The 23,605-nt window shown below is 42.4% G+C and overlaps 1 protein-coding gene and 1 long non-coding RNA gene across 3 annotated transcripts; both read left to right on the forward strand.

The window, feature by feature from the left end:
• Positions 1 to 759: 759 nt before the first annotated feature.
• On the forward strand, positions 760 to 8,504 carry LOC135563534 (uncharacterized). Its single transcript, XR_010460353.1, has 2 exons — positions 760 to 1,694; positions 4,658 to 8,504. It is a non-coding gene; the product is annotated as an uncharacterized LOC135563534 (long non-coding RNA).
• Positions 8,505 to 10,055: 1,551 nt separating this feature from the next.
• On the forward strand, positions 10,056 to 23,484 carry LOC115103935 (GTP-binding protein 2-like). Of its 2 annotated transcripts, none has more exons than XM_029625001.2 (12): positions 10,056 to 10,657; positions 11,142 to 11,168; positions 11,341 to 11,525; positions 11,711 to 11,822; positions 12,124 to 12,321; positions 14,181 to 14,355; positions 14,749 to 14,968; positions 15,962 to 16,097; positions 16,450 to 16,508; positions 16,970 to 17,141; positions 19,198 to 19,362; positions 20,412 to 23,484. In XM_029625001.2, exons 1-12 carry the CDS (start codon positions 10,442 to 10,444, stop codon positions 20,604 to 20,606), a joined length of 1,860 nt encoding a protein of 619 aa, XP_029480861.1. In that variant the 5' UTR covers positions 10,056 to 10,441; the 3' UTR covers positions 20,607 to 23,484. The 2 variants fall into 2 exon arrangements, with proteins under 2 accessions (XP_029480861.1, XP_029480862.1); XM_029625002.2 differs by lacking the exon at positions 10,056 to 10,657 and adding an exon at positions 10,668 to 10,836.
• Positions 23,485 to 23,605: the final 121 nt, after the last annotated feature.

The following is a 23,605-nucleotide window of genomic DNA, read 5'->3' on the forward strand; positions in this document are numbered from 1 at the left end:
GCCTTTTAAAATAGCGACACCTGCTGACCGATTAGTACCAAACGAAAACCAAATATCATTCCCCCAAAAACGCAGTATCTGTGGAACAGGCATGAGTTTCTTGAATGAAATAAAAGTCGGCACTCTTACCCTTACAATACAAAAATAAATATTTCCTTTTCAAAATATTACGGATTCCCCTGGCATTAATAGAAAAAACAGAAATGGACATTTACTATCACAGTGACTATATGAAGAATATTAAACTTGTATACGTTCACATGAAGCCGGTTCTCACAAAAAGGAAAGTTATTACTAGTTGCAAATAAAAACAGTCCTTTGCAAGTAGTTGACCTAAATTATATATATAACATGCAAATAACATTGTGCCATAGATTGGTAAAACGAATAGCCATCAATCTAACATTGAGTGTCAGTGGGAATTTCCCTGCCATAAAATATATATATATATATAAAAAGCTTGGCTCACACAAACAATGCTCTTTCCTCAAGAAATATAAAGTTTTCTCAGATGCAAATATAACTCCTGCACAACTCACTTGATAAATCCAGCAGTCAACAAACTAGGCGTCAGCGTGAATTTCCCTTCCATTAACAAAAGCCTTGGCTCCCGCAAAGTATGCACTTTTCCCTTCCTTCCTTGCTCTCTCAATCATCGGCCACAGACAATTCCGAGCTTCTTTGTCAAATGCTGTCAGATCCTCCTTGAACCTCAGGTGGTTGTTTTTCTTTAAATAGTCATTTTTCTTTGCACTTGTAGAGGACTGCTAATTCCTATGTAGGTGACATTACATTACTGCTAATTCCTATGTAGGTGACATTACACTACTATAGCTGAGACACATAGTAAAACAGGTTGGGCCCCATACAGGATATCTCTCACACACACACACTCACTGTAATCATCCAGAACACTGTCACAACAGGATACTCCTAGCCACAGGTGCTAGCCGGCAGTTCGGCCACAACTCCCCTGAAGATAGGGACGCATACGCTCTTACACACTGACCCCAGAAGACAGGGACGACGCACATACAGTACACACATAGCTGCCGAGGACACCCAGATAAGACACCCACAGATTGGCAGAAAGCCTAGACTTAGAGACAAACTAACACACACACATAATCTCCCTCCCAGCCGAACATTGTGTGACTGAAGATAGCGCACACACCAGATCTCCTTTTCAGCTGAACGGGGTGTGACGACCAAGAACAGGCATGGCAGGATTCTACGATGACGGACAGACAACAGAGCCAATGCCGGATGACTACACCCCAGCCTGATCCAATCCGAAGATCCGATTTCCTAGATATCAACCTACTTTCTGTTCTGTATATGAAGCTTGTACCCATTGTTAGCTAGTGTCTTTTTTGCTAGTCTCTGATGAGCTAACAGAGGGGCCCGTATATACGCTGTACCAGATATCTCCACTTTGAAATAAACCTGTCGCTTGTCGTACAATCTACCACCTTGTCTGCATCGATCCTTGACCGACTCACCCTTTATCCTATCCCATTATCAACAGAAATGGTAGCAGGAGGATGGTTTAATAACGATCCATCAAAGTGAGTTGATTTGGGTGTGAGAGGGCGAGGGGGTGAAAGGACGATTCACAGAGGTGAAGGAATTCGGGGGAGGACAACAATTCTGCTCAACTCGGTAAACTGATCACAAGGCGCACCACAAACAAGGTAAGCAAAACCTGTTAAATCAAACTTTGCATATTTTCGTATAGTCTTGTCTAAATTTTGATCAGTATTACCGAGTGAGTATGAATTCTTGTGTAAATTTATAATTTGCTGACAAGTTGAAAGTACAGTAAAGTGAATATATGTGGTGACAAACCGGTGACGACCGGGTGATCTAAATCATTGATGAGATATCAGTAGGGGGTCAGCACAGTCTGATAGCTTTCAATGATGAGAGATCACTTTAAGGCCTAGGATAGTCTCGATAGGGATCAGGAATAGAGATCAGTAGGGGATAGTTAACTACTATTCATTAAACCTGGCGCCGAGGGGGACAAATTGTAATTTTGTCCTGTGGCCCGGTCTAGGCCAGTCTGATAAGAGATTCTCTGATAAGGATCGGACATGTGTAATAAACTCTGATAGGGGTCAGCTCGATATGGATCAGGAATAGAGATCAGTAGGGGATAGTTAACTACTATTCATTAAACCTGGCGCCGAGGGGGACAAATTGTAATTTTGTCCTGCGGCCCGGTCTAGGCCAGTCTGATAAGAGATTCGCTGATAAGGATCGGCTTTCAGGGGTCAGAGATATAACGTGTTGTTTTGTCTTGTTTTGTCTATTTGTAACTGTTTATATTAAAATGCAATGTGCTTGTAATTGTTTCCATTAAGATTGTTGGTGGTTAGATAGAGAGAGAGAGAGAATTCAATAAGGGTTATTTGATAAATCCGAAACTTCTATGTTGTATGTACCTATGACTTCTGTGTTAAATGTATAATCAGGAACAAAATGACTGATGTATAATTGAAATAAGATCTGAGCACAATATTCAATATCAAGACTAAATAGTCGAATTGAACTCTATACAAACCCATGCGTTTTTTCTCAAACTGAATATACGAGGGAGCAGCTCTGAGATAAGGCAGAGTACGTGGCTCCAGGAATTCATCACGGGTATTTACCAGTGACGGGCTAAGTATACTCAGAGAGTCTGAATATATATTTCAATTGGTCAAAATATACATATATATTTACTAAAATATACAATAAATGACAAATGGTGACCCCGACGTGGTCTGGTAAAAGGACATCGCTGGACATTGGTGTGCCAGCCGATTGGCCAGTACTGTCGTCGGACGGTGTGTCTCACAAATCTTGACCGGTCAAATAAAAAGGGTAAGCAGACACCTGTTGTGAAAAACTAAAGTTCTGCACATTGGAGTTATCCAAATTTAGTTTTGTGAGACACCTGTTTGATGTAAGTTACTAAATTTAAACTATTATGATGTGTGAGATTGGAAAATAGTTGAGAAAGTAATATCTCCATTGGCAACTGCAATTTTATTATTGATCAACCATACTTAATGGTGCATTGTGTATGGGATGTACTAGTATGCCTGGCTGGTAGGTGGTAACAGAGAACACTTACTACATGTATGAATGATGGGTAACGGGTGGTCACCAAAGCTTGAATGGATAGTCTGGGACTACATGTATGAGTGGTGGGTAACGAGTGATCACCAACATATTGGGGGCCGATTTAGCCGTAGGGAAAGGGTATCACTTGGGTTTCAGTAAAGGCATGGGTTGTTGGCAGTATTGTAGTGTACATGGAATGTCGTTGGAAATGGAAAAGGTGTTGAGAGCGCTGAAGTCCACTCTAGGATTAAATAAAGGCAGAGAGGGCAAGGAGTGGAGGAGACGGGGTGAGAAGCTGTACAGAGAATGGACAGAAGGTGGGGCTATTGCATCTCCTACTGGTCTGCTTGCTGGGGAGAATGAAGATTTGTATAAGTAAGATTTGTGGAGCTGGTACCGGTGAGAATGTTGAGAAAGTCGCAGGCTTGCTGATGAGAGTTATATCATAGAATATTGGGGGGTGTGCATGACTGTTGGAAAAGGTGTTCAACTCTATTAACGTAAAATTCTGTGTGTAGAGTTATATTATGAGGTTTGAACTATACTAATATTGTAGAATTACATAATCAACATCTGAACATACTTACGATAAACATTAATTGAGCCACTGAGTAATAGATAAGATATACACTAGGTAAGGGGCGACGGGCGTGGTCGATGTAAGACGGGAGTGGTGTTCTAACCAAGTGCTGAGAAATAAGGTAGATTTATTTTGTTCTTTTAATTAGTTTACACAAGTTCTTCCCGGTTATTGATTTTGGTTTGATTGTTCAGATAAAACCACTGAAATTAAACAGGAGGTTAAGGTAGACTAACATTAGAATCTGTTTTCATTATGGGGAACAATGAAAGGCCCGCAGAGGGGATTGCAGGCTGAGGTTTTTATGTTAAAGGGACAGTGCACGTTTATCACAGTTGTTTGTGTGTCTAATGGCTGGGTATCTAAGAAGTATTTTTGGGGAGACAATTTGGAGAAACACGAATAAAACATGAAACATCGAGACAAATTATTTGAGTTTGAGGGGATTATCATAATTATTAGGTTTTGTTTTTGTAGTAAACGTTTGGGTTAAGGGGATTTTCACGTTCCCAGAGACATGGTATTTTACAGATAGGGGAAAAGGCAGACGGAGGGGCCCTCCGCCCGCACTGCAGAGACCTTGAAAGTTGGAGAGAGCAGAGGAGAGGTTTTGGAAAGGGGGGCAGGACAGGCAAAGATAACAGTTGCTGAGTGGAGACAGGGGAGAGAGTTGGACATGTGGAAAATGATGGGGGCGCTCCTTCATGATGATGTCAGACATAAGGATAATATACTAATCTTACCTAAGTCATGATTTAGAGTAGGTAAGGTTGTTACCTGGGCAGAGCCAGGTATCAAAAGGGGGATGGGTAAATGTGGTCTAGGATAGGATGGGGCCGATTGGATAAGAAACTAATAATTTAAAAAAATATATATGTAAGCTAACAATTGGGCATAGAAGTTAAAGATATAATCAGATAAAACATATGAGAAATTGTTTGTTAACCAAGCCTGTATGTCCAGGATTTTATGCATTACAGGTGAACTACAGGTGAAGTCACTCAATCCAGTCCCAGAGGCTTGGGGACCATAGATGACCCCTGGTGACAGCTAGCTGAAAGAGCTACCCAGATTCATATCGCACGGCGGAAGGGTAAGACACATTTTTTCACTGTCGGACATTAAAACAGTGTTCGAGAGAAGAACTGGAATTAACAGAATTCCGGGGGCCAACTCTCGAATGAAGTAACCCTACCTGTCCTATCACCCCTGTTTTTGTTCATAGAAGTGAGGATGTGTCTGGCTCTGGCTAAGTGATGTGTATTTTGTTCCAAAATGAGCATAAGAGATCCCTAGATCGGGGTAGACAAGAAGTTAGAGTAGAGATTACATGATAACCGACTTCGGACAGTTCTAGGATTGGAGAAGAGGGTATCCTTATAGCAAGGGGGATCCCACAAGGGTGGATAGGTTTTCCATGATATGGGGAAACCTGGGAGCAATGTTGAACTTTGTAAAGGTGATGAAATCCTACTAACCATCAAAACTATTAAGCTCTCTGATGCAGGCACTCACACCCTCGGACTACAAAGGACGAGGACAGACATGATGGGTGTGTTTTCTATTAAGGTACTGCCAAGACCAGAGGTAACCGGACACACTCCTCTACCACCACTGTGTTAAAAATACCATTCAGGTAATTAATGTTAGAGACTATTCGGCTATTGATCAATTAGGAACTGAGACTGGTTTTGATAGTAGGGACAATTTGTGGCTGTCTTATATGAGGTACACAGCTAAAACCCTGAGAGGAAAGGACTGCATTATTTGTAGTCATGCTAGACCTGTTCTGGCTACACACCCATTTGCTGTAGGAGAAGGAGAGGGGTGGTTGTGTATTCTGAGAAGTTTTTACCAGGTTAAGCCCAATTCAACCCTCTGTTCCTCTTTGAGCCTTGTGTTTCCTGCAGTACCTCCTCATCGGGCCTCTTGGGGTGTTGAGGCATATGGGGCAATTAAGAGTGCATCACGGGTACAGGTAATGGCATTGATTATGGGGGATTGCCTGAAGCTGATTGCAGTAGTAACATAACCATTAATTCCACTTGGCCAGTTACAGGCTGATGTGAGGTGGATGAGTGGAGCCAAGAGTGCTGAGACCCATTCTTAGAGGAGAATGGCAAGGTACGTGTGCTCTGACCAGTTTGATAATTCCACTGACCATTGTTGATGTTACTGCTGAACAGCTGTTGGGTTCTGTATCCAAGGGACCTGAAAACATTCCATCCCATGGGAGACATAGACGTAGCGCTCAGAGAATGTAGTTGACATAAACACTAACCTGTTGGGTGTGCCAGTGGGGGTTCCTCATGAGTTTCAGGCCTTGGGTAGGAATGATGGACTCTGGCACTTACTACCTACTATGGGTCCAGCCATGGTGGATGCTAGACAGACTGCATGGATTAATTATATCTACTATAATCAACAGCGGTTTGTGAATTACTCCCGTGATGCACTCACTGGTATGTCTGAACAGCTTGAGGCCACATTTGGGGTTTCCAGACAGAATAGACTTGCCTTGGATATGCTTCTTGCCAGTCAGGGGGACGTTTGCAAGATGTTCGGTAAACAATGTTGCACGTATATTCCTAATAATACCAGTCCAGATGATATCTAGGGCGGGCTTGATGCACTATCTGATAAGATGAGGTCCACGGGGGTGGAGGAGTCTGTTCTCTTGGCCTGGTTTGGTAAGTACACTGATATGATGGTTACTGGATTTCTGACCCTAATTCTTGTATTATTTGTTATTGATGTGATGTGCTGCTTGCATCATACCGTGTTCTAAGAAATATGTTACAGATATGGTGAAGGCTTCAGGCATGTTGCCTTTGCTTGATGCTCCAGTTGGAGATGCCGATACGGAAGCATGCTTTCAGGAGAGGATGGGACTGACTGAGGATGACCCATGGTATGCTGTGGGTGAGGTAGTAGAATAATTTTACACCACCACAGTTCCTTGTTATAAATTTTTATGATAGGTTTTCTTTCCAGTATGTTTGTTCTCCCTGTTGTAAAGGTTTAGAGTCCCTGGGTGGCAAGGAGCCCACCTGATACAGGATAGAAGTAGCTGAGAGGACCAGATGGTTTCTAATAATTCTTTCCTCTGTTTTCCATGACCAAAGTTTTATCCTACATCTTACATGTCAATAACAATAAAGTTTTATCCTGTTTTTGATAAGTGACACCCTTGTGGGTGTCAAAAGGGGGAAACGCATATAACAATAGACATATATCACTTGTTATTAATAATAAACTTTTTATTATTTTCATGAAATGCTATGACTGCTGAAATAAAGGATAATGAGTGTCAAAAGGGGGACTTAAATTTCACACCCTTGGGGTTATTTTACATTATAGCCATTACCATATATATGATTGAATATTATCTGCTGTTGCCTTGGGTGGATGTGTGTATGTGTTATGTTCTCTAGCTGATTTGAAACATTGTTGAAAGTATCAGGGCCATGGAACTTTCTCATGCTGGGAAAATACAGAAGGGAGGGCACATTCAGAGCGTGGGGTTGCGAGAACAAGCAGTCTTTTGTTAGATAACAGGAGCCAGGTGCGAGATAACGGTATGGAGCATGAGACCCATCTTTTAGTTTTTGCAGCCATTTTAGTGTTGTGCGGCTGCGGTTGCATTCCATGTATCCGGTCCCTTACTGCTAGAGTTATCTCCAAAGCTATTGACCCTTCTTCCCCTTCCCAGATGTATCCTCTGCTTGCTAATGACCTGCCAGAGTTTGAGGATGAGGTGGAGAATACCCTTTAGAGAGTGTCACATCTCTTTGGAGATGTGAAGAGAGGGTATCACAACTTTTTCCTGCTGGAAAAGGTTGGCTTATGTGGACAAACATTTTACTTATAGCTTAGAGCTGTTGTTCTCCGCAATTGTTAAATGAGGGTTGTAAGTTCCTAGGTGGCTGGTAGCCAACTTAGTACATAGTGGGATTGAGTGGAGAACTTGGTGGTAATACATATACATCCATTTCTTTTTAATGTTGTGCCTTTTTATAGCCCCTTTGGGAAAAGTTTTCTTTTGTATCAGAATCTAGTTAGGTTGTGTCACGTCTCTGGGGAGACGTGAAGAGAGGGATTTGTAGAGGACTGCTAATTCCTATGTAGGTGACATTACTGCTAATTCCTATGTAGGTGACATTACACTACTATAGCTGAGACACATAGTAAAACAGGTTGGGCCCCATACAGGATATCTCTCACACACACACACTCACTGTAATCATCCAGAACACTGTCACAACAGGATACTCCTAGCCACAGGTGCTAGCCGGCAGTTCGGCCACAACTCCCCTGAAGATAGGGACGCATACGCTCTTACACACTGACCCCAGAAGACAGGGACGACGCACATACAGTACACACATAGCTGCCGAGGACACCCAGATAAGACACCCACAGATTGGCAGAAAGCCTAGACTTAGAGACAAACTAACACACACACATAATCTCCCTCCCAGCCGAACATTGTGTGACTGAAGATAGCGCACACACCAGATCTCCTTTTCAGCTGAACGGGGTGTGACGACCAAGAACAGGCATGGCAGGATTCTACGATGACGGACAGACAACAGAGCCAATGCCGGATGACTACACCCCAGCCTGATCCAATCCGAAGATCCGATTTCCTAGATATCAACCTACTTTCTGTTCTGTATATGAAGCTTGTACCCATTGTTAGCTAGTGTCTTTTTTGCTAATCTCTGATGAGCTAACAGAGGGGCCCGTATATACGCTGTACCAGATATCTCCACTTTGAAATAAACCTGTCGCTTGTCGTACAATCTACCACCTTGTCTGCATCGATCCTTGACCGACTCACCCTTTATCCTATCCCATTATCAACACACTTTTCCATGTTATATCCCTCGCTGTCCTGGAGATGAATCTCGTGATCACTGGTCGTGGTGTCTGGTTGTTTTCCCCATCTCTCAGCCTACCCAGACGGTGCACTACATCCAGAGAACCTGCAACAACATTTCGCTCCTCCTCCGGGACTATTGCCCTGCAAATGTCCTTCACTCTTGCTTTGATGTTCTCGTCAGACTTTTCTGCTATTCCATAAATTCGAAGATTCCATCTCCGACCATACCGGTCATTCTCGTTTACTTTTGGCTCCATTTCAGTGAGTTTCTTCTCCTGTTTTGCAACCTGAATGTTCAATGTTGCGTTCTGCTGCTTCAGAGTTTTTACTTCCTCGGCATTGAAATCAATCGATTTCTTCAGGTTAACGATGCTGGTAGTGTTCTTTTACATCATGATGTCATCTGCGCTCCCTTTGATGTTAGCCGTGAGGATGCGGACGATGCTGTCCTGTAGCTGGCTCAGTGATGGTTCACTTCTCAGCTTCTTTGAAAGTTGCTCCTTGGTTGGGGTATTCGTGTATGAATCACATTCACCCCCTTTTTTACAAGTTTCAACAATGCCTCTTTTCTCCTTGGAAGTTTCAACATCCATTATCTCAGCAACAGTTTGGTCATATCCTGATTACATGCTACTAGCTATGAAGACGTTAGCAGACTAACTTAACTAACCACGCTGAAACTTTTCGATAGCTCGCTTGTTCGTTGGAAATCGTCAAACATATATATTCAATGGTATGATTAATTACAACATTATTCAAAATAGCTACATTGTATGGTTAGATATAAAATATATTTTAAAAAACGAATTGCACCTGCAGCCTAAAACTATAAACTGTGAGAAAACCCTAAAATTGTTCCTCCGCTAGAAATTTCACCCCTTCTCATGCCGCCATCCTGAGCCCCCCTCACACGGATGGTGGTGGAGCCTCGCCCCAGAGAGGAGCGTCATCCTCTTTTTACAGATCCGCAGGGATCGTCAGCGAGATTCAGCCGCGGGACGTTTTTTTGTTGATGTTTAGTGGCCAAAACATAATTAAAAATAATTTGTAGACTGCAAATTGACCGCAAGAAGCCCCAACAGATATAATATTTGACAAAAAAAATATAATCATTTCAAACCTTGCTTGTGATCAAGGCTCTCTATCATGTGTGGTAATTTGGGAACAGAATTCCACTTCTTTCTTTTTTTTTACCAGGTGAATTGACTGAGAACACGTTCTCATTTACAACAACGACCTGGGGAATAGTTACAGGGGAGAGGAATGAGCCAATTGTAAACTGGGGATGATTAGGTGACCGTGATGGTATGAGGGACAGCTCGGGAATTTAGCCAGGAAACCGGGGTTATAACACCCCTACTCTTACGATAAGTGCCAATGCATCTTTAATGACCTCAGAGTCAGGACACCAGTTTAACGTTCCATCTGAAAGACGGCACCCTACACAGGGAAGTGTCCCCAATCACTGACCAGGACCAACCCTGCTTAGCTTCAGAAGCAAGCCAGCAGTGGGATGCAGGGTGGTATACTGCTGGCAAATTAAATCAACTGGAGCTGATTTACTGGTGTTTTTAGTAATTGTATGTCCAACAATGAAAAACATTTAAATTCGTTAATATTAAAAATGGTAATATAAATAATATAATATAAATCGGGACGCGGGCCGCCAGTTGGAGAGCCCTGAGTATGGGCTAGCTAGCAGAAGGCAAGTGATGGAGAGAAGGCCAGCCTCAGTTGGACCGATTGCGTTAGCTACCCATACTGAGCCCATATGTATGTGTATTTATTCATTTTCAGGCGTACAACTTTAAGTCCGTTATATTCTTACAGCGTGGGTTAGCGTTAGCTAGTTCATTCTCGTGATGGATGCGCAAATATCAGGCGGGACCGGTGTTGGTACAACCGCTAACGTTAAATCAAATTTGCCTAACGTTAGATCAAATTTGCAAGGACCCAGTTCAGGTAACGGGAGAAGGATGACGTCCAAAAAAACGCGTTCAAAAAAGGGGAAAAGAAGAAAGAGACGGAGGAGTAAAAAGACGAAGACCAACAAAACACCACCATATTTACCACCGGAGGTAACTTCACTAACGTTAGCTACTGTATGTAGCTAGCTGCAGCTTGCTATCAAGTTCATGTTAGTCGGCTAGCTAGCGATATTATCCAATGCTAGGCTAGCCAGAGCCTAGCTTTTTACAAATTCGGACATTATTTTAGCTAGCTACTGGCAGATGCTGTCGTCTGAGCTTTTTCCATGGTAAGAAAACTTTTTGGCCATACATGACGTTGTTATAAGCAGGGGATGGGCATTTGTTTGTTTGTTGACAACAACAACAGCTGGCGTTCTCACATTACAATCTTGTGTCGACTAGCTGCAAGAGAGCAGCTTGACAGCTCCATGTTGTTGTAGATGTAAAATACTCTAGTGATAGCTTGCTGTGGTGTGGGTAGTTTTTATTCAGAAGTACATTAGTCAACAGGGGTGTGTGCTTGTCTGTCAAAATACAAAATACAGTATAGACACACCTTTTCAAAACATGTCCTTCCCTCTGTTTCTCTCAGGCTGAAGAAGGAAACATTGAATATAAGGTACTAGTATACATTTCTTTATTTTTGCATGCCATCTTCCCTTTCACCTGTAGCTAGTAATCAACAGTCAAAACACATCCATGTATATGCATGCACTCTCTCAAACACGCGGTTCACTTGTTGGACACTTCTTGGTGGTGAAGTGCTGTCCCGTGCTCTAACTTCACTGCAGCTGAAGTTGGTGAACCCCACACAATACCGATTTGAACACCTGGCCACCCAGCTAAAATGGCGTCTTCAAGAGGGACGGGGCGAGGCAGTGTATCAGATTGGGGTGGAAGACAATGGTCTGCTTGTCGGACTGTCAGAGGGAGACATGAGAGCCTCACTGAAGACCCTACGGAGGATGGCAGAGAAGTATGTCACTACCTCATATGCAAATGTCACCAAAGGCACAATCTGGGGTATTTTCTTCTGCTTAATGGTCATTTCAATTATACCCATTGGTTCTTGAAGAAACTAGTTTATAAATGTCTAATTTGACAGTTTGCCATTGTTACTGTATTTAACAGGTGATAAATGTGATATCTCTGCCTCATCAGGGTTGGTGCTGACATCACACTTCTACGGGAAAGAGAGGTGGATTACGACTCAGACAGAAACTGCCGGAAAATCTCAGAGGTTCTTGTCCGAAAAGTTCCAGACGACCAACAGGTGGGATAAACAGCACCGTGTCTTATTTAAGGGACAGTTCTAACACTCCTGGCTCCTTGCACATATGCAACGCTCCCCAGAGTCTGTGGTTCAAATCACTTCTCACTGTCTCCTTCTCACCTATCTCCCATTCTTTATTTTCTGTCTATCAATTAAGCATTAAAATGCGAAAGAAGAGTGACTTGTTTTGCACTCAATTATATAAATGGTCAATGGTAAGCTGTACATACAATGAAGGATTTCTGCCACGCCGATCTGCTGTAATTTCACTGCTGTGTCTCTTGTGTGTGTATGAGAGCAGTTCTTGGACCTGCGTGTGGCGGTACTGGGAAACGTGGACTCAGGGAAGTCCACACTGTTGGGCGTGCTGACTCAAGGCGAGCTGGACAACGGGCGAGGCCGGGCACGCCTCAACCTCTTCAGACACCTTCATGAGATCCAAACGGGCAGGACATCAAGCATCAGCTTTGAGATTCTGGGCTTCAATAGCAAAGGGGAGGTGGGTAACTGCGTCTTATAGGTGACAAGATACAGAAGGAAGGATAAACATGCATGAGTTTCCCCTCCTTTGAGCAAGGACATAAAAAAATGTATTCCTCAAAAACTACAAAATGTATTCCTCAAAAACACAGACAAAAAAGTAATAACACAATAAACTGTGTAACAGCACACAAATGTTTTGAACATCTTCCATTTGTTACTAAGGCCAGACAAAATTGATTCACTGTTTAACGGATTTTCCCCCCAGAAAAGTGAGGTGAGCGAGATACATTTTTTAATTAAAAAAAAATATATATCATTAGGTGGATAAGGAATAACAGTACTTTACCACATTGTCCTAGGCTATACGGACATGGACAATAGGCAAATATTCAATTTCAGACTAATTGTCACGGCTGACTAGGTGTGTAGGTAGGAATCAGGTGCAGAGAGTTCCAGGGGAAAAATGCACTTTATTCCGGCACCGAAAATGGTAATGCCCAAAACACAGGGCGCAAACGCTGACCAACCCAAACACAGGGTAAACACGGTCCGGAGCACAACAACACTTATGACACAAACGTAAACACAAAAATAATCCCGCACAACAAAGGGCGGGTTTCACAATCTTAAAAAGGGAAACAAATCAAGAAACACAAATTGGAAACAAGTGCAACTCATAAGACAAAACTAACAGAAAAGGGAAAAGGGATCAGTGGCGGCTAGTAGGCCGGTGACGACGACCGCCGAGCGCCGCCCGAACAGGCGGGGGAGCCAATTTCAGCGGGAGTCGTGACACTGATTTTCAGATTATTATTATTAATACACATATTAACATTAATGAACATTATTCACATAGGATGTATAATGGAATGCAATATTCTATCATATTCAAAAATTATATTTAAAAAATTAAATAAGGTATGAATGTTTTTATCTACTTAATTGTATAGCCTAACAAATTCAAGAATGATTGACAATAAATCATTGTAATCAAATTAAAATGTTGATGCATAATAATGAGTTCATTACCTGAATGCATCTCTAGCCTTGACATTAACAGAATATTCATACAAATATGATTAGGCCTCTCATAGAGGAGGCCTTGTAGAAAGAGGGTCAATCAAGTTAGGTCTGCCAAATTAATGTAGCATTGGGAAAAAAATACATAAATCCAGCCATCCAGCTTTAGTCATCAAAAAATAAAAAATTGGTTTATATCATGCACAATTAGAAGCATCAATCTATATAGAGCAAGTGTGACTAAATTCGAGCCCAGTAACTTTTCTCACCGCATCCTCCTTCGATTGTCTCATCTGGCTGCCACAAAAAGCCCCCACCTGCTGATCTGCACGAAATGTGTGTGTGTTCAAATGCATTCCGTTGTGGTGTTATTGGTTGGCCTACTGCTACTGGTAATACCAGTAGTTATGAATTTCAAATCACCATACAGCTGACAAACTTTGATTTCATCAATCATTTTGACTTAAATTTGGTTGTCCAAAATACTCCAAAATACTATTGGCTTGCACTGCGTCTTTGCTGATGAATGCCCTGATCTCTGGCCAGAAATGAAACATCTGCACATCGCCTGCAGGTGCGAGCGTGTGTGTTTCACTGTCCAATCCGAGGCTCGAACATGACCCGAGCGCGTGATTTGAGGCTGTTTGGTGTGTTGGGCATCAACTTAGGAAAGCCTCAAGGGAGAGCGGACAGTGCATTATAAACAAATAGCCGCATATATTGGACAAAGAATAACACATCTGAATTTATTTATTTTTTTGGTGTGGAGAAAAGTGAGGCAGAGTAATTCAACTTTGCCTGGCCTAACCCATAAAAACAGTGTAACAACACACAAATTAATTGTGGCTTTTGAAGGTGGTGAACTACAGTGACTCCCGTACAGCCGAGGAGATTTGCGAGAGCTCTTCTAAGATGATCACCTTCATTGACCTGGCCGGCCACCACAAGTACCTGAAAACCACCATTTTTGGCCTCACCAGCTACTGCCCAGACTTCGCCATGCTGGTGGTCAGCGCCAACACAGGCATAGGTAAGCCCGATCATATAGCTATAATAACTGTGTAGTTTGTGCGGGCCTTGTTAACTTCTACAAGATTTGTTTGGTCCAGCAAGCTATGAAAAGTGATGTGCGTTTAACTACTTATGTGACCACTGACTAGGGTTACAAAGTGGCCGTTAATTGCAAATGAGGTCATTGTTGATTAGATGTTTTTCCATTAATCTCCTCCTGAACCACATGGTCTATTTACAATAAATTCATGGACACCATTTTTACTCAAGTATAAATTACCAAAGTTTCCTTACATTTTCCAAAATAATCAGTAAATTACCAACATTTCTGAAGTCTGGTTCCTTTGGTAAATTACTGGGAGTTTTATGACCCTACCACTGACCCAACCAGATAATATTTTCTCCCTCTTAGCTGGCACCACCCGCGAGCACCTGGGCCTGGCCATGGCACTAAAGGTGCCCATCTTTATCGTGGTCAGCAAGGTGGACCTGTGTGCCAAAGGAACAGTGGAGCGCACAGTACGCCAGCTGGAGCATGTCCTCAAGCTGCCCGGCTGTAACAAAGTGCCAATGGTGGTGGCCAGCCCAGACGACGCCGTCACAGCCGCCCAGCAGTTCGCTCAGTCCTCCAGGTATCTGCTGAAAAGGAGAAAAGACCTAGAAGGAAACTGGAATTGAGATTCACAACCCAATATACACCACATAGGCCTTTAGTCCAGGGTGACTAGAAAGGAATTGACTTAGCAAGCGGCAACGTTGTTTGTATTGGTGGGGGTAAAAATCAATACAGTTACATATTTTTGACGATATATTGTATCGTTTTGACAATATCGCAATATTATTTTTGCGATAGCTGCACCAAAACTCCAGTATGTTTCCTTCATAGCTTGTTCTCCATCTTTTTAAATAGGGAGCCAATTTGTTTTCTACACTTTTATTTCCATGACTGATCAAAACTTGTTTTCTCATGGCTCTCGCTTGTCCCTCTGCAGCAGATATATGGTGAGCAATATGTTTGGAACATCGAATCACAATAAAATTGCTGTATCGAATCGCAATACATATAGAATTGTGAGAATTGCAAAACATATCGTATCAGCGCCAAAGTATCATGATAGTATTGTATCGTGAGGTCCCTGTCAATTCCCAGCCCTAGTTATTTGACCTAAGTCTCATTTAAATATCAAGGGACAAACTAACTTAGTGGGCAGAATTTGGCATGGGACATCATAATAACGCAATTTCCCAGGTGTAACTCATTTTATGGAAGTCAGATAACCAGGTGAGAAGTTTTTTTAGACTTTTGAGCAACCATATAAAAATAGGTCTATCTGGTTGTTATTTGGTTATCTGACCAAATAACATCCAAAATATGACATCTTTATGATTTGATGTATCGGATGTCTCCTCAACCAGAAAACAGTTGACATCCAGAGAATGACGTTACGATCACCCAAGCCAATTTCTTTACACAAAATTACACAATTACGACAACTTTTTTGACGTTATGCATAGGTTATATTCTGGTCGTAAAAGTCACCTCATGCCCACTTTCGCTACGTGTATAGTCTGTGCTTGACTGTTCAACCCTGGTGTGTCCCTCACGTTGTCTCTTTGTGCCGTAGCATCACACCCATCTTCACCCTGTCCAGCGTGTCTGGAGAGAGTCTGGCCCTGCTTAAGGTCTTCTTCAACATCCTGCCTCCTCTCAGCAACAGCAAGGAGCAGGAGGAGCTCATGCAGCAACTCACTGAGTTCCAGGTACTACACCTGCGTATGCACACACACACACCCAGACACAATTATTGTGTGAATTATGTGTGTGCATGGACACTGTGTGTGTGTCCATCCACACTCACAACTAACACAATAATATACATACACACGTTTGTGCAGAAACAACAAATATATTACACACTTACACACACTCTTTACAAACACACCACACCCATCCAAACGCATAAATGCACACGCATAACAAAACATACACCCACACATGCATTGCACACATACAAGATGTGAACATGCACTTTCACACGTTCAGATTCATGCCCAATATTCTGTATCAATGCTAGCAAAATATACCTCCTCATTCCTCTGCTTGTGAATATAGGTAGATGAGATCTATACCGTGCCAGATGTGGGGACAGTGGTGGGAGGAACTCTCTACAGGTCAGTTGGCCATATGTCATGTTGATACTCATGAATGGAATGATAATGGTTTTATTTAGCACTGATTGTTCACCCAAATTACAAAATGACATATTGGTCTCCTTACCCTGTAAGCTGTCTATGGACAAGGTCTGACAGCAATCCTGCTTTAGTTTAGTTTCCCTGGCACTGTTTTCAAGTGCTAATGTTTTAGCATTTGTGGCACAAATCCCATTTAAGTCATGTTACCGATGTTATAATTTTTCGGGCATCATGTTCACATCTATAGGTGACTTTGTTGAGCTTTTTTTTAAGATCATACCAGAGGATTTGCTCAGTTAAGCTTTTAGCAAATCAAAAAACAATAGAAGTCAATGTACTGCAAACTGTGTAACCCTGAATTGCTGCTAAAAATAATTTGCCCTGGAGAGTTCCCACTTTGACATATCATAATGTTTTTCCTCCCGTTGACCCGCGGACAGTGGGGTGTGTCGCGAGGGGGAGAGGCTGGTGGTTGGCCCTACTGACGAGGGCCGTTTCCTGAGGCTGAAGGTGGGCAGCATCCATAGGAACCGCTCGACATGCAGGGTGCTGAGAGCCGGCCAAGCCGCCACACTGGCCCTCGGCAACTTTGACCGCTCGCTGCTCCGCAAGGTTAGAGGGTTCAGCCACAACACAACCGCACTGCATGTGAATTTTCATGATATTTATCTTTAAGATACTGTACTTTCCTCCCCATTTTCTATGTTCTGCCAATCACATCCCTTAATATGACTGAACATTGCAGGGTCACAATTGGAAACAGGATGACTGCACAAACTGCTCATGGTTATGATACTCTCATCTGTCTTATGTTTTGTGTGTTACATGTGAAACCTCAAGTATAGGTAGGAGGTCTGTGTAGCCAACTATGTTTTTGTTTGTTTCTTTTTGAAGCACTCCAGACAAGAAGTTCCCTCATGGGAAATATAAATCTCTTCTAGAAATAAAGTAATTCTAAAATTGATAGCTATCAGTGAAAAATCTATTTTTGTCCTTGAACAATCTGACACAATGTCCATGCACACTCATAACACAATATAAAACATTTATACTCCGTTTTTCACAATTTAATCCTAGTAAAAATTCCCTGTCTTAGGTCAGTTAGGATCACCACTTCATTTTAAGAATGTGAAATGTCAGAATTATAGTAGAGAGAATTATTTATTTCAGCTTTTGTTTCTTTCATCACATTCCCAGTGGGTCAGAAGTTTACATACACTCAATTAGTTTTTGGTAGCATTGCCTTTAAATGGTTTAACTTGGGTCAAACATTTCAGGTAGCCTTCCACAAGCTTCCCACAATAGGGTTGGGTGAATTTTGGCCCATTCCTCCTGACAGAGCTGGTGTAACTGAGTCAGGTTTGTAGGCCTCTTTGCTCGCACATGCTTTTTCAGTTCTGCCCACAAATTTTGTATGGTATTGAGGTCAGGGCTTTGTGATGGCCACTCTAATACCTTGATTTTGTTGTCCTTAAGCTATTTTGTCACAACTTTGGAAGTATGCTTGGGGTCATTGTCCATTTGGAAGACTCATTTGCGACCAAGCTTTAACTTCCTGACTGATGCCTTGAGATGTTGCTTCAATATATTCACATAATTTTCCTGACTCACGATGCAAGTGAACCAGTCCCTCCTGCGGCAAAGCACCCCCAAACATGATGCTGCCACCCCTGTGCTTCACTGTTGGGATGGTGTTCTCCGGCTTGCAAACCTCACCCATTTTCCTCCCAATATAACGATGGTAATTTTGCAAACCGTAGTGTGGCTTTTTTATGACGGTTTTGGAGCAGTAACTCATTCCTTGCTGAGCAGCCTTTCAGGTTATGTTGATATAGGACTCGTTTTACTGTGGATATTGATACTTTTGTATCTGTTTCCTCCATTATCTTCACAAGCTCCTTTGCTGTTGTTCTGGGATTGATTTGCACTTTTCGCACCAAAGTACGTTCATCTCTATGAGACAGAACGCATCTCCATCCTGAGCGGTATGACAGCTGCGTGGTCCCATGGTGTTTATACTTGCATACTGTTGTTTGTACAGATGAACGTGGTACCTTCGGGCATTTGGAAATTGCTCCCAAGGATGAACTAGACTTGTGGAGGTCTCCAATTTGAGGTTTTGGATGATTTCTTTAGATTTTCCCATGATGTCAAGCAAAGAGGCACTGAGTTTGTAGGTAGGCCTTGAAATACATCCACAGGTACACCTCCAATTGACTCAAATGATGTCAATTAGCCTATCAGAAGCTTCTAAAGCCATGACATCATTTTCTGGAATTTTCCAAACTGTTTTAAGGCACAGTCAATTTGTAAACTTGTATGTAAACTTCTGACCCACTGGAATTGTGATGCAGTGAATTAGAAGTGAAATAATCTGTCTGTAAACAATTGTTGAAAAAATTACTTGTGTCATGCACAAAGTAGATGTCCTAACCGACTTGCCAAAACTATAGTTTGTAAACAAGAAATTTGTGGAGTGGTTGAAAAACAAGTTTTAATGACTCCAAACTAAGTGTATGTAAACTTCAGACTTCAACTGTACATGCACAAACAACTCACAAATCATATGCAGTCAAAATGTATTCTACTGTTGTTATAAAACCAGTCCCACAATGGTTGTTCCTTTCCCATCTCCCAAAGTACTTATTGGTGCGTGTGTGTTGAATAGGGTATGGTGATGGTCAGCCCGAAGATGAACCCCACCATCTGCTGGCAGTTTGAGGCGGCCATCGTCCTTCTCTTCCACGCCAAAACATTCCGTCGGGGCTTCCAAGTGACTGTGCACGTGGGGAACGTAAGACAGACGGCTACCGTGGAGTGCCTGCATGGAAAAGTTAGTAATGATAATTATAAACTGGGTAGTTAGAGTCCTGAATGCTGATTGACTGAAAGCCCTGGTATATCAGACCAACTACTTGTTTACTGTTCTAATTACCTCGGTAACCTATTTATAATAACAGTAAGGCACCTCAGGGGTTTGCGGTATATGGCCAATATACCAAAGCTAAGGGCTGTATCAAATCAAATGTATTTATATAGCCATTCGTACATCAGCTGATACAGAAACACAGCCTAAAATAGCAAGCAATGCAGGTGTAGAAGCACAGTGGATAGGAAAAACTCCCTAGAAAGGCCAAAACCTAGAGAGGAACCAGGCTATGTGGGGTGGCCAGTCCTCTTCTGGGTGTGCCGGGTGGAGATTATAACAGAACATGGCCAAGATGTTCAAATGTTCATAAATGACCAGCATGGTCAAATAATAATAATCACAGGCAGAACAGTTGAAACTGGAGCAGCAGCACGGCCAGGTGGACTGGGGACAGCAAGGAGTCGTCATGGCAGGTAGTCCTGAGGCATGGTCCTAGGGCTCAGGTCCTCCTCCGAGAGAGAGAGAAAGAAAGAGAGAAATAGAGAATTAGAGAGAGCATACTTAAATTCACACAGGACACCGGATAGGACAGGGGAAGTACTCCAGATATAACAAACTGACCCCAGCCCCCCGACACAAACTACTGCAGCATAAATACTGGAGGCTGAGACAGGAGGGGTCAGGAGACACTGTGTTGCGTTGTGCCCAAGAACAGCCCTTAGCCATGATTTACTGGCCATATACCACACCCCCAAGGGCCTTATTGCTTAAGTATACACTGCCTCAATATGGGCCGCGTTCAGTAGGACACAACTTTGTGCAATGTTCAGATAGAAATGTTATTATATAGAACAAACATGCCTCTGTCATGTAGAGAAAGAGGAATCAGGTCAGCTCTATCCATGACATTGCTATCTGCAACGTTCCACAACATCTGCCTACTGATTGTGGCCCTGCTGATTTATGCGTCAACACGAACCGTTTTGTGTCCCCTTCCCTGTTTTCACCACCAGGAGGAGCTGCGCACAGGAGAGAGGGCTGTGGTCTGCTTTCGCTTCATTAAACACCCCGAGTACCTCCGCATGGGCGCCAAACTGCTCTTCAGGGAGGGCGTGACCAAGGGCATCGGCCATGTCACCAGCCTCCTGCCTGACTCACATGACCAGAACCAGATCCATGACCAGAACCAGAGGGAGATAGAGAAATAGAGAGGAGGAGAAAGGAGGGAAGGAGAAGAAATGATAAGCTCTCCTGAACATGTATCCCCCTCTCAGAGTAAGTTTGTGTGAACTGCCGGCGCCGGACGTCATCCCAGTAGATTGTTATTGAACCACACACTAGTATTTTAATCCCCATTTGTGTGTATCTAAGTGTGTCTGTACTGTACTTTCCACATCTGCCCTTCGTGCCATGTAGAGATGTGAAGCCCTATTGAAACACTTGATATTTCTCAGTGGTGGATTCTGGAACGAATGCTTTGATGAGTGTGGGTAGAGGCAAAGGTCGGTGTCTTAAATCAAAGTCTGGTGACCTCGTCGAAGGCAGGCTAAGCTTTCATCTAATCTGCTGTGGATTGCTTGAAGGAACCATTCCCGTCCCTCTTTGGTCATTTCATAACAGATACAATAGATCAAATGCCTGCTCTCCCTGTTTTACTATACTGGACAATGTGGAACGTACTCAGCATACCCATCCGTTGGAGGTTTAAAGGGATAGTTGGCTTTTTAAAAGTATTAGGTCATTGTCGACTTACCTAAGGCAGGATTTCCCAAACTCGGTCCTGGGCCCCACTCCCCTTGGTGCAAGTTTTGGTTTTTGCCCTAGCAATACAATTAACCAACTCACCTTCAAGCTTTGATCATTTGAATCAGCTGTGTAGTGTTAGGGCAAAAAACAAAGCGTGTACCCAGGGGTGGCCCCAGGACCGAGTTTGGGAAACCCTGACCTAAGGCGTTGTCGTTTTTAAGTTTGTTAGCTTGTTATTTACCAACATCCAGAATGGCTAGCATGTAGCAATGCTAGTGTAAACAGGTTGTATCAGTTAGCATTGCTTTCAAAAGCATGAGCAAAGCAGGGGAGTTGACCAGTGGTGGTCCTGTCTGCAAATGAAAGAGCTCTTTTACCATGCATTTGAATGAAAGTTTCCTTATTATGTGGTTAACTCTGCACTTCATTCGTCTTGGTTAGTATTAATGAAAAGTAGACTACGTGCCGCCCATTTTGGTGGCACAAGTGGCACTAGCACCAACCGTAAATGCTGCCATGCTAATTTTCCAAATGTCATATTCAACTAAGTCTGTAAGGCAGCAGTAATGTGTGAGGGTTGACAATGAGCAGAGTCAAGACTCTTGGCGTAGTCAAGAGACTGTTGGATTGCAAACCCGTTCTGAAAGAAATGCAGGGGCAAGTATTTTAAGTGATGTGATGTAGCGACACAGAATTTTTTTCATGGTAACGACACAGCTTTTTTTCTCATGGTAGCAACACGGCTTTTTTTTCTCATGGTAGCGACACGGCTTTTTTTTCATGGTAGCAACACAGCTTTTTTTCATGATAGCGACACGGCTTTTTTTTCTCATGGTAGCGACACTGCTTTTTTTTCTCATGGCAGCGACACTGCTTTTTTTTCTCATGGCAGCGACACTGCTTTTTTTTCTCATGGCAGCGACACTGCTTTTTTTTCACATGGTAGCGACACTGCTTTTTTTTCACATGGTAGCGACACGGCTTTTTTTTCACATGGTAGCGACACGGCTTTTTTTTCTCATGGTAGCGACACTGCTTTTTTTTCACATGGTAGCGACACGGCTTTTTTTTCTCATGGTAGCGACACGGCTTTTTTTTCACATGGTAGCGACACTGCTTTTTTTTCTCATGGTAGCGACACTGCTTTTTTTCTCATGGTAGCGACACGGCTTTTTTTCTCATGATAGCGACACGGCTTTTTTTCATGATAGCGACACGGCTTTTTTTTCATGATAGCGACACTGCTTTTTTTTCATGGTAGCGACACGGCTTTTTTTTCTCATGGTAGCGACACGGCTTTTTTTTCTCATGGTAGCGACACTGCTTTTTTTCTCATGGCAGCGACACTGCTTTTTTTTCTCATGGCAGCGACACTGCTTTTTTTCACATGGTAACGACACGGCTTTTTTTTCACATGGTAGCGACACGGCTTTTTTTTCTCATGGTAGCGACACTGCTTTTTTTTCACATGGTAGCGACACTGCTTTTTTTTCACATGGTAGCGACACAGCTTTTTTTTCTCATGGTAGCGACACTGCTTTTTTTTCACATGGTAGCGACACGGCTTTTTTTTTTCACATGGTAGCGACACGGCTTTTTTTTTCTCATGGTAGCGACACGGCTTTTTTTTCTCATGGTAGCGACACTGCTTTTTTTTCATGGTAGCGACACGGCTTTTTTAAACTATTTATACTGTGTCATAGCTTCAGGCTCATCTGTGTACAAGGGAACTTCGTGCAGCTAGATACCCATGTGGAGTCTGCATGCTTAATAGGGACTTGTGAAAATCTTGTCAGACAAAATGGACTCCTAAATTACAAATATTTATTGAACTCTTGACTTTATCCCTTATCCTTCACGGGGTTGTGTGCAATTATAACTAAAGCATTGAATGTACTGTACCTGAACTTCTAAATACCATATTGAAGCACTAAAATTGTAGTGGGAGTTGTCGATTTTGCACTTTGTATTTTTTTTAAATAGCTTCTGCATGTTTGTGTGTATGCAAGATGTTACCAAATCTAGTCCGGGAGAGCTTTAAGGTGTGCAGTAGTGAAACACGGGATTCAATTTATCATGGTGTTGATGCATATTGAGGTCTTGGTGACCACAGATGTATGCTGTTTATTCAAGTATCTGCTGATCTTTACAGTATCTTAAATGTTTACTGTCATAGGAAATATACAAATTTAGTACAGAAAGCATGCAGAGCACTTTTCTTTTAGATGATATATTACAAGTATTATTAGCTTCTATTCGGTTGAGACAAGTGGCAAGTTTGCAGTATGTGTATGTATTGCATCAAGGTTGTGTAAATATTAAACATGTTTTATCATGACATCCATAGAAACATCAAAAGACAATCTTTTTGCATATTTGTATTGACCTTTTTAAAAGCTGAACTTATTTGGCTTGATGGTCAACACCGATTGTTCACAGAACACATTTAATGTGAATTTTG

The sequence above is a fragment of the Oncorhynchus nerka genome, linkage group LG21, assembly GCF_034236695.1.
Source record: "Oncorhynchus nerka isolate Pitt River linkage group LG21, Oner_Uvic_2.0, whole genome shotgun sequence".
In the NCBI taxonomy this organism is placed as follows: Eukaryota; Metazoa; Chordata; class Actinopteri; order Salmoniformes; family Salmonidae; genus Oncorhynchus; species Oncorhynchus nerka.